Raw genomic sequence first — 12,624 nt, 5'->3', positions numbered from 1 at the left:
TCAAGAAAATACCTTCAGGCATTGCATAGATATGGGAGAAATAGTGAAATTCTGAGCACTTGACCAAGATGATTGACCTTTGACCTCTTGCCAATTTCACTCAAACACTCTTTGATTAATTAGATTAATTTCCCCATCATACATCATCCTTGGACCAAGTTTGGTGAAATTTGCTTTATCCAGCCTTAAGTTATCGTGTAAATGGATAAATTTTCGGATTTGACCTCAAGTGACCTTTGATCTCTGGAGGATTTCACTAAAAAACTAATCAAGTAATTGCCCCATCACACATTATTTTTGGGCAAGGTTTGGGAAAATTTGCTCAATCCAATCTTCAGTTATTGCGTAAACGGAAACAACTTAAATAACACAGTCTGCAAGAATCTTCAGGTTATTGAAGGAGGCAGACTTAACCAGAAGAAGAAGAATTTTTCATGATTTGACCATGACCTTTGACCTCTAGCCAATTTCACCCAAAATCTACTCAAGTAATAGCCCAGTCATACTTTATAGTTTATTAAGTTTCAAGTTTCTAAAGAGTTTTTTTAATTAAAAAAAAAAAAAAATCTTAAATCTGATGTACCAGCTTCATAGTATACGTATGGCCTACAGAGTACCAGTTCTGCCATTTTCAACTTTTTTTCAATACCACAAGAAAAAACATTTATTTTTATCCACTGTTGTCATTTATTGGAATTTGCCATCTGAGAACTGTGATTTCTTGTATACAAAAAAAGGAAAAATCACACAACAAAAACAAACACATATTCAAATTTCAAAGCATATTTACCACAATCCCTACTAGAGCAAAAGCAGTGCTTTCTGTATTTCCACATTATGTGAAGAAACTGCTTAGAACTGGTAAATATACTGTTTTATGAATGTGGACAAAGTCCTCTTAGAGCACAAGGACACTTCTAAGAATCTGTTTCAGTTTCAGGTATTTACTCGCAAATCAAGATCTCAATGTATTTCTAAACACTTGTCTAACACCTATTTTTTAATAATTGTATCAAATATTTCTGGTCAGTTTCCCTCTTCTTTGCAGTTTTCTTTTTGAGAGTCTACGTAACAAAAGATGATAAATATAGTGCAGTGCCTTATACACTTATCACTCCTTTTAGACAGCTGAATTTATTCTGGGTCAGTGTGTCATCTACAAATGTACGTATTAGGGCTAAATGTAGTTCAGCTGAGCATAAATGATATTGAATGAAGTGTGATACACAGACATTTCTGAAGATGAATAGTGTTGAAATTTAACAGATGAAGTTAACATAAGACTGAATTTCTTACAGCGAGAAAACAATCTACATTCTTTCTTTAATTACTATTTTAAGAGACACATGCTTACAGACCTAACTGAAGATTGACCCAGTCAGATTCACGTTTCCCCTGTTTATTTGCAAAATAAAGATGTAATAAAATGCATGCAGCTGTAACCTTTTTCTTTATACTGTTGTACTCATATGACATCACGAGTCTTAGTAGTCTCCTCATCCAGCGGTTCCAACACAAAAGTTTTAAAAATTCATAACTTTTGCATCGATTGTCCAATTTTCCTCAAACTTTCACTGATATGTTCTAATCTACTAATATTGCTGCATTCTCTCAATCCTTATGTTAATGAAGGTGAACTTGTCCTTTAACATACCTTGGTAATTCTACTTGCATAATTCTCAACTATTCCTGTAGTATGGAAGATGGTCTTGCAAGACATCATTTCGAGCATTTCTTTTTTTTTGCCAGAACTTTGGGTAAGGGTGAGTGAGTCTAGATTGTATGATTGACATGACTTAGTTGATGGCACAATTTTTAGAGACCTCTGGATTATTATTTAGTTCAAGGAAAATAGCTATAAAATACAGCCATGTAGGTTTCCTCCACATACTTGCCAACATTTTGAAGTGCTAAAGTGGTAGATTTGCAAAGGAGCGAAGCAACTGAACTTAAGCACATGCAACATGTGAGGGGGAGGGGTGTGTCCCCTCCTCCATGGTGTGGCGTTTGGGGGTTTTTTAACTTCAAAATATGCGATTTGGTGCATGAACATAATATTCTCACTGTTTTCGAGAGAACCAACACACAAGGAAGGGGCAACTGTGACTTTCATTTTATGTGATGGCAGGTTTGCAACAAAATTGGTATTGTAGGCCTATAATATTATTTGAGTAAAAAATTGGTAGCTGGATAAAATCTCTAAAAAGCGGTAGTCTCCCACCCAAATCGGTAGAGTTGGCTAGTATGCCTCCAGCTAACAAAAAGAATGAGGAAAAAGTTTACCTTACTCAGTACAGCATACTGTAAAAGTGGATATTTTCATGCGACTAATTTTTCGTACTCAGCGGGGTAAGAAGAGTTTCGCGTGTTTTTAATTCCGCGGAATCAAGACATCAACTACTGGAACATACGGCAAGCAAAAATATTCGCGTGCTTTTATTTTTGCGCTAGTTTCGGGTTGCGCGAAATGTGTGGAAATTTCAACACCGTGAAAATGTAAAAAAATGATGAATAAAACTTCTCTGGTCAGATTTTTTTTTTTTTCCTCCTGTCTAGGAATACATGTATAGACAAAAATCTACTGCACGATGCCCTGGTTGTCTAAGAAATTCTGCCTGTGTTGGCACAGTAAGTCAGTATGACATCCTTCTAAGCTCTACCGTATTTTGTACCAGCATGATACAGCAACTGCACATGCTTAAAAAGATTCTACATTTCAACGGAGAGCTCTCGACTGCATTCTCTTGTATTATTAGGTAAAGATGAACTCATTCTTCTTTAAGCCCCCGTCACACTACAGCGTATAAATCAGCGAATGCCTAGCGGATGGGCAAAATTTGGCAAAGTCCAGATACGCTCGAATCCGCAAGCAAAACGTTGTTTTCTAACGTTCGCCTAACGAATGATGAGCATATGCTAACCGTGTTACGAGCGGATAAAGTAGCGAATGAAAGAGAATGCGTACAGTCCGTCCAGCGGATGCTGAGCGGACAAAGCGAATGAGCAGCGAATGCCCAACATATGCAGAGCGATACTGCGGCGATCACGCGACGGATCTCGGCTGACTCACACTTCACCAAATCATTTTGAGCAGTGACAGTGTCAAGTAATGTGGTGACTGTGAAAATGGCCCCAAAAAGAAGGAAGCAGAAGTCACCAACAAGTATAGTACTCCTGATGTCACTACCCTCGACAGTCCTCAAGATTCCCCTATTAAAGTGCACTTCCTTCTGATGACCACGTTGACGCATAATGTTGGTAGTCCAACATCCTCCATTGCGTCTGGTGCTTCCAACTGGAGTCGAACTTTCACAATTCCCATCGAAATTCCATGCAGAGATTCCCATTTACTACAGGCTGACTTTTATAGCAGCGGTTTACAATAATGTTCTCGATACAAGCACTGCAAGTGCGGTTATTATCTACCATATATTTATTACTTAATGCCAGAATACGTATATGTAATGTCATGTAGGGGTGTACCATAGTGGATAAGACTCCCGATTCCCGAACCGAGGACCCGGGTTTGAATACCGCCCAGTGCTTACATCCTTGGGCAAGATTTTTTACCTACGATATCCTTCTCGACCCAGGTGTAAATGGGTACCTGGCAACGCTAGGGTAATATTAATAGCAGGACCCTCTGGTAGAGCAGTGGCAACACTGAAGAGGCTACAGGCTGGGTAAATAAGAACTTTTTCTTATTAATATATTATTGTTATTATTATCATTATTATTATTATTATTATGTGTGCTATGAATATCTATTTGTTTTATCCTACTTCGTTTAACGTGTGTTGCTGTTCAGATTTGGTGGGCGAATTTGGACGAACGGCGGACGAATAAGAAACGAACGCAGAGCGACCAAAACTTTCGATCAGCGGATGCTAAGCGAACGCAGAGCGACCAAAACTTTCGATCAGCGGAAGCTAAGCGAACACAGAGCGGATTGTCATTCCGTTCGTCATCCGCTCAAGATTTTGGACATGTCCAAAATCAAAATTTGGCTCTGGCGGATCTCTGCGAATCTCTGCAAACAGCTAGCGGATACAGCGAACGCCAAGCGGGTCACGAACGATGAGTAACGGATGTGAGCTACCTCCAAATTTTCGGATCCGCTGGGCATTCGTTGGCTAGATACGCTCTAGTGTGACGGGGGCTTTATCAACACAACACGGTCCGTCTAGTAGAATGTCTTGTCTAGTAAAATTTATCGCTGTTAGTGTTTATGCATGGACCAAGGGGATGGCTGAGCCTTGGGCTCTCGTTCGTTCTGGGTTTAAATTGCTTCTATTTGGATTTTTGTTTTGATTTTTCGTGCTCAGGTCGTGTGATCTGAAGCTGTTTATTAAAAAATGAAAAAAAAAAAAGCTCTACGAATGGGGAATTGTTTTGTTTGTTTGTTTTCCAGATTACGTGTACAATGCATTAACTGATATAATCCCGTTGATAGAGTACATCACACATGTCACATGGATCTCCTCAGGCTCAGGATTGAATCCTTTGAATGGCCCTATACAAGTTTTCAACTTACTGGGCGTCATCGTAGGTATAAATTCAGGTAATTCAGAATTCAGGTAACCTGCGCAGCGCTCCTGTGCTAGCACAGGATCTAACGTTAGGATGAGCGCTGCGCCGGTCCTGTTGTACCTACCGGTGTGCTGCGGGACCACTGCTGTGCGATGTTGCCCCACCTCGTTGCCGCCGCCAGTGGCAGTGGGTGTGTATGTACTCGAAGACTCCTCGAACTTCACCCACGCTTGTGAGTTGTTTGGTCTGTGACCAGCACCGCCCGAATTCCCGGCTTTGGTGGTCGTGGCAGCAGGTCCACTAGAGGAAGCCACCGCCGCTGGGGCAGAAACATCCCCATCTTCATCGAATGATATCCACCCCGACATGGTGAGATCGTCACATTTTCAAAAAGACGTAGATTTAGTCAAATTTTCAGAAGTAACAGTTACATGCACCTCACTGCCTCCCAGCATCTGTCAACCCCATGACTTGACTTGGCAAAATAAGGTCGGTCGTGATCGCATCAATCCGGGTACCATCCACACAGTATTCGCGATTGCCGAGTGCAGTCGTGGTGGGCATGCAAAATGACACGCTACTCACACACGTAAACAACAGCTGCCACTCTACCCGTACAATTTCGCGTGTGTATACTGAGTAGTATGACATTGTGCTTGTGTGTACGTGTGTGCTTGCGTATAATATCATTTAGCAAACCGCTGTTGTTGTTTTGTTTTGTTTTTCGCTACGCTTCGACACAAAAACGGCGTGGGTGTGATCAGAGAGGACCGGCGAACAGGTGCGTGGGGCCTGTTCAAGAGTTCTGTGGGCCTGTTACAAGGATCGCGTGGCATGACGAAACGAAGGTGTGGATTGACCTGAGGCGTTTATTCTTCATCATTGTAGAAAGCAAGATTCGAATTATTCATTTTGTAGATTTAGTGCTGTTTCCCATCATTTGATAACTACAAGGATTATTCATCTCGTCATACACCACTTTGAATAAATAATTATACTTCTACGCTCTCTTACATGGAAGTCAAATAAAGTGTTCAAGCGACTTTTCAGTTAGAAATCCTGATCCAGAAAATTACTTCAAAAGGTAAAATACTCTTCAGCTGTGGACCAAAGAATAAAAGATAAATTCGGCAGTTTCTTCGTTTCCCTGCATGTTGTACTATACGGTTTCTTACATTTCTCATTTTCTTGCAATACCTTACACAATATACAGTATTTGACCGAACTAGGTTATTATTTTTAAGTAGGAATGCATGTTCTTATAATATCTATATTGAAAGCCATAGAAATTCTTGCATCTGATTGGCTGACAAGAAATTTGTCCGACAAAGCTGTCTGGCAAAATGCTTCATGAAATGCCCCCAGATGTAATATGGCAGAACGATAGGGTGCCTACAGAAGAAAAAAAAAACAACAACAACAACCATACACATGATATTTTCACTTTTCTCGCATAATGAAGAGCTTTTAACTTGTCGCTTTCAGAAGGCAGGAGAAATAATATTACCCTTAACATACGTCAGAAAACAAGTCGAGGGACTGTGTAGGGCCTACTTTTTTTTTAGAACTAAATTTTGAGGAATTCTCTTTTTTTATCATAAACTATACATTATTAGTCTTCTCATCCAGCAGTGACTACGCAGAAATTACACCATAAATTTTGAACGGATTGTCTAAGTTTTCTCAAACTTTAACTGATGTTCTACGAAGATTGTTGCAATCAATACCAAAGGTACGGTCTTTGAGTCCCCGACATGCATAAGAATGTTAAATCTATAACAAAAAGTAGCATTTCAAATGTTTTTACCAAACAGTGTGATATTAGTTGTACCTCGATGCACAACATATTTATATTCAATTTGATGAGGTCAGTGGCGTATCTAGGGGGGGGCAAGGGGGGCACGTGCCCCGGGCGCCACTCCTTTGGGGCGCAAAAAACGAAAAAAAAAACGAAAAAAAGGAAGAAGAAAAAGAAAAAAAAAACGAAGAAGAAGAAAAAAGAAAAAAGAAAAGAAGAAGAAGAAGAAAAAAAAAACTCGCCCGGAAAGGGGGGGGGGAGAATGTTGGGGGGGGGGGGGCAGAAAACCAAATCAAACAAGATAAAAACAAAACATGATGATGACGCGGACAAAATGACAATGTTTATTGTGTTCACACAAGAATTTCATGTTCTGTCAGCTGAAATACAAAAATTTTCGCCTCGCTCGCTGCGTTCGCTCGCCAAAATTTATATAAATAAAGAAGGTAAGAACAAAACGTGATGATGACGCGGACAAAATAACAATATCTATTGTGTTCACACATGTCATTTTATATTTAGCAAGCAAAATGTTTCACGGAGCAGCGGCTGCAATTTCTTTCGTTCTGAAGCGATCGCCAATTGGATCAAAAGAATGCGCCAACGGTTTTGAACATACTGGGGAGGGGGGAGGGGGCGCAAAAAAATCAAGCAAGATAAGAACAAAACGTAATGATGACGAAGAAATATGCAAATTTCGGCTCAATCGCTCGTACAATTTAGAGTATTTTTTTTCAAGTCCACAGTTTGTTGGTATAAATCGTTATCTATAAGGCCGTCACTATTATCTTGATTAGGATTGTAAGATTAAATAAGCAAAAAATGACAAGAATTCAATGTTTTGTAAGCTGAAATATTTCCGGCTCGCTCGCTGCGCTCGCTCGCAAAAATTTATAAAAAAAAAAGAAAAGAAGAAGATAAGAACAAAACGTGACGATGACGCGCACAAAATGACAATGTCTATTGTGTTCACACATGTCATTTTATATTAAGCAAGAAAAATGTTACACGGAGCAGCGGCTGCAATTTCATTCGTTCTGAAGCGATCGCCGATTGGATCAAGAGAGGACGCCAACGGTTTCGAACATATGGGGGGGGGGGGCGCAAAAAAAAATCAAAAAAGATAAGAACAAAACTTAATGATGACGCGGAAATATGCAAATTTCGGCTCACTCGCTCGTACTAATTTAGAGTACTAGTATTATAAGTCCTCAATTTGTTGGTATAAATCGTTATCTATAAGGTCGTCACTATTATCTTGATTAGAATTGTAAGATTTAATAAGCAAAAATTGACAAGAATTCCATGTTTTGTAAGCTGAAATAAAAAAAATTTCGGCTCGCTCGCTGCGCTCGCTCGCCAAAAATTTATCAAAAAAAAAAAAAAGAGATAAGAACAAAACGTGATGATGACGTGGAAATATACAAATTTCGGCTAACTCGCGCGTACTAATTTAGAGTACTTTTGAAATTCCTAATGCAGTTTGTTGGTATAAATCGTTGTCTATAAGGCCGTCACTATATCTTGATTGGAATTGTAAGATTTGATTAGCAAAAAATGACAAAAATGTCTTTGTAGGCTGAAATGCCAAAATTTTCGGCTCGCTCGCCAAAATTTATCAAAATTCATTACATTTAAATCACCCTCAAAAGACCCCTTTAAAGTGCTTGAAAAAGCATATCATGTGGACTTGGTTTAAAGTCCCTACCGGGATGGGGTTGGGGTTGAACATTTTTTCAGAAATTAGGGGCGCAATTTTCGCGCTTGCCCCGGGCGCCGTTTTCCCTAGATACGCCACTGGATGAGGTTGATATGAACACCATCTCACAAAACTCCCATTACGCTGTAGGACCTTATAGATCTATATCAATAATCTTCTGTAGGGCTATATATGGCCATTTATAGACATAAAACGATATATAACATTGTATTATCAGACATTTTGAATATTACCATTCAATTTTGTTGCATTACAATAACAACTGTTTTAAAAAAATGATGTCAAAGGAAAGGTGAGTACATAATTTGCCAGATCATCGACTGGAAGCATTATTCTTTTTTTTTTATTTATTCCTTTTTATATCATCACATCACATGAAAATGGGGTCCAGTGAAGTGCTCCCCCCCCCCCAAAAAAAAAAAAAAAAAAAATAGGCATACAAACAATTATTGAACCATTTGGAAAACTGGCTATAGTATAGCTGATATGAGCTATAATATCCTGAAGCATCTTGTGAAAGAATGAAAACTGCGTACAAACAAACAAGCAAAGTATGAGATAAGGCAATGAAGATGCAATCATGTAAACTCTTCCATTTCCGTTCAAGTTATATCTGACTTCCTTGGTCATTGATTGAGCATACCATAACATTTCCGTTTAAAAAGTAACAATTTATATCTTAACTCTATAAATTTCCCTAAATCGTGTTTTTTTTTTCTTCTTCTAAAGATTTGTCAATGCCGATCAACAGGATATGTGTAGGCTATGTGACGTGCTGACACTTTTCTCAAGGCTTGTCTGTTGGAGTGGTAGGACAAATCAAAATACTTCGTCGTTAAAACAAGAGAAACTTTGAATAACAATCATCATAAACCTGATTATTTTCATCGGATTTCAACGGATTCTCATTGCTATTTGACTATCTCTTAAAGTTATGTTTACCAAGATCAACGTGAAAATATCATAAGCTGGACAAAGACAAAATCTCAAAATGGGGCATCACACATTTGTCCATGACTTATTTTCGTCATGCCCGATCAACATCTATCCGAGAGTTATTCTTGTTCTGAATTGCTCCACAACAGAACAAAATAATAATAATAATGATAATAATAATAATACTAATAATAATAATAATAATAATAATAATAATAATAAATGGGTAAGACTGTCTCCCACTGAATAATGACAATAACAGTTACAGTTGCACTTTTTTCTTACTATAGTTTTTTTGAGTGACCAAACTCTTCAATCTCCCTGCCTGCCCCCCCCCCCCAAAAAAAAGCCATCTAAATTCCACCGCAAGATCTCACACACAGGTTCAACTTTGACGTAGTGATGGCCATTTTAGAGAGAAGTTATAGGCCTATTAAGACCAGTGTGGGTCACTTAACTGGTTCAGGTTTGATTTAGTGATATTGGTTTGTAGGTGAACCGTCTTGCGCTGAAAACTAAATTAGTCGATACCATTTTCAGTTACTAGTATTTTTCGAAATACAAATCATCCACATTTGTAATAGACAGTGTCATGTCCTGCGCTTGACTAACCCAGCAGAGGAACCTAAACTATCAAAAAGCCCGTTGATTCTTCGGGTATACATCCAACACTTTATTACCTAAGGTATTATCATTGATAGAATTATGCTATAAAATTACAGATGTAGTTAAGTTTGTGCGCATTGGCACAGAACCCGCCCGAGATCGCTTGCGTCGTGGATCGTTGCGTTGTGAAGGCTCTGTCATTTATTTTATGTCGTGGATCAGTGCCGTATATTAAGAGAGTCTGGCCAACTCGGTTTTTGGCTTATGTGTTTTGAAGCCTGTGATTGGTCAAAAGCTGGTCCCGTGATCTACAGGCGCCATGTTGTTACCAAAGTCAATCACGCGGGCGCGAGCAAAGCTCATACGCAGTGCCCATTGTTCATTACGCGCAGCTACGCGCTAATTTTGTTTGCCTTTGGGAAATCCCCAATATCAGTCACGGTGCAGTGGGGATAATGAATTGTCATTGCCGTTGTCTACTTTATTGAAGTAGAAGGTATATAATATATCATTTTAAAGTTATTTTGATATGTTTCTGCGAAAAACTGAAGATTTGTCATGCCTAAATTCCTGCCCAGCATGGCGTTGCTTGAACCACCTGACTCATGTGTAATGATGCACCGCTTTCCGACAGATCCAAAACGAAGGAAAAAAAAAAAAAGGTGAGAAATCAGTGTGCGACGGGAAAACTGTATGATATGTTTTCTTTGGATTCCTCACGGTGTCTTTCAGACTATCCAAGTTTTGATTTACATTTGTATGCCACCGCCATAACGTACGAAGTGTAGCCTGAGGCATCTGTTTTGGTCGTCCGTCCGTCCTTCTGTCTGTCCTTCATTCCGTAATCATTTTTTGGACACCGTTTGTAATGAAACTGTTTGACATAAGATGCATATGTGTGAGTGGACGAAGTTTTGTCTTTAGCTTATAAACTTTTGTGTGAAAGTGAAAGGTCAAAATCATGTACATAATGGTTAAATTCTTAAAACAATATTACTATTTCCCACATATCTACATGCAATTTTTGAAGGTGAGTACATGTATTTCCAGACAAAACTTACTGCGGCGACTATGATTCTCTTGTGATTTATTTATTTATTCATTTGTTGGGGCGGGTAGGGGTGGGGTCATGGGAGGGGGCCAAAGGTCAAGGATCAATGTCAGGTAAAATGTTAAAATTCTAGTATCTATTGTTAGGATCCTCCGTACCTTAGAGATTACCCAATGCAAAAACTTAAAACCAAACACGGTATTAGCATGCCATCATTACTACACAGTATTTATAGGGAAAGATTTTGGCCATGATGGTCAGAGGTCAAGTGAAAATAGTAAAATGACAAGATTTTCCACATATTTTTAAAATAACCACTCAAGGTATTGCCATGAAGTATAGATAGGTCAACTGACGAGTAAAAAATGCTCAAATTCCTTAATACTTGCTCTCTTAAACAATAAAAGTCATCCATTCACACTTAGTTCAAGGAAAGTAAACACTCGACGTATTATATCTTATGACAAACATGTCATTTTTTTTCTGTCAATTATATGAAACTGACGTGTAACATTGTCAAGACGTACTCTACCGTATGTACCAAAAAAAAAATACAACGGGACTCTCCGCATTGATATCTTTAAAAATAGTAAATCAATCTATTACCAAATTCATGGTATGAAACTATAACTCATTGCCCACATTATTTACAGAAAACCCCATTCGATTTGCTTCAGTGGTCAAAGAAAAATTAGGGGTTTTGTAGAAGATGTCAGAAATCTCTTCCCTCCAAGTTCTGTATATTGTATTCTCACACAAGAGCATCGTAAGAATTAGACTCATGACATGCTTTACAACAATCCACTTTTCTCTGTGACCGCTTTACCAAATTGAGAGCTAAGATATTGTATTTCAAGACTGAAGTAGCATTTAAACAGTTTAATCCTATTGGGTGTTATCAATGCGAAAATCTGATTGTATTTTTTTTTTTTTTTTTTTTTTTTGGGGGGGGGGGGACATACTATACACCTGCTAAGAGAACAATGTAATATGGCTGAGGTATACGCCGGTAGCCACTTGGACAATTTTATTTGTTTTTAAACTATATCTATATTAAATGATCCTGAACGTGTAGTTTATATTTGGTACGGATGTCGCTGAGGATATCCCTAATCATCATATGTTATCCAGGTATTTGTGCTTTCGTTCAATTACAGGTCTTTTTAAAAACTATTTCTAAACAATTTGAGATCATTTTACATACCTTTAAGGTATATGAAATGATCTCAAATAATAAGCACTTGCCGATGACGTTTCATGTTGTACATTGTACATAGGCGTTTTCCTTTTGGATTACCTAGAAGGCCTTCATGTCTGTTTCATACATAACTATATGGTACTAAATAGGATGGTAATTGAGGGTTATTTACGTGCTAAACAGTAATAAGTTAATAACTGTGGAATTCGTCTATTGCCTGTGCACTGCTAGAATTGTAAATTTATTTATCATGTTGTACAATATTCTTGTTCCCTGGACAGCTTGCTAATACAATATAGCATACAGTCTAGTGAAAGTGTATGACACGGCATACTGTGAATTCTTCTTTTATTTTTACAGCAAAAAAAAAATATATATATATATTTATATTCAAGAATTATGTCCTTTAGACAGCCTCCCTTTACCTGGGCGCTTGTGTCTGCAATGGTCTATTCAAATGTGTAAAATGATTGACGATTGTTGGCTTTGTTCAACATGGATGGAATGAAAGAGTGTCCTTCCCCCAATCTACACCCTTTCTCTCTCTGTGTCTCTCCCTCTCTCTCTATCATAAAAAAAAAAAAAAAAGTCAAGCAATACAGTGCCTTGCGCCTTTGGGACGCCTGCGCGTAACGCTAACCCCCAAGCGCACACGCTAAAACCTTAAGCGCACTGTACGCTGGGTAACGACATGGCGTCCAATTTATGAGTTGGCCAGACTCTCTTAATATACGGCACTGTCGTGGATAACTGTCATACGCCATCTGTTGTTTGCAATTTGACAG

General features: G+C 38.4%; 1 protein-coding gene across 1 annotated transcript in view; it reads right to left on the bottom strand.

Annotated features, from left to right (window-relative positions):
- LOC140234855 (uncharacterized) overlaps positions 1-4,898 on the bottom strand; it is a 43,794-nt gene extending 38,896 nt beyond the window's left edge. The window contains exon 1 of the mRNA XM_072314904.1: positions 4,655-4,898. Coding sequence (XP_072171005.1) covers positions 4,655-4,898 — 244 coding nt within the window. The remainder of the gene's footprint in view (positions 1-4,654) is intronic.
- Between the last annotated feature and the right edge of the window lie 7,726 nt (positions 4,899-12,624).

The sequence above is a fragment of the Diadema setosum genome, chromosome 1 (assembly GCF_964275005.1).
Source record: "Diadema setosum chromosome 1, eeDiaSeto1, whole genome shotgun sequence".
Taxonomy (NCBI): domain Eukaryota; kingdom Metazoa; phylum Echinodermata; class Echinoidea; order Diadematoida; family Diadematidae; genus Diadema; species Diadema setosum.
The sequence above is the reverse complement of the archived record's forward strand: the minus strand, read 5'-3'. Positions and strand labels throughout refer to the sequence as shown.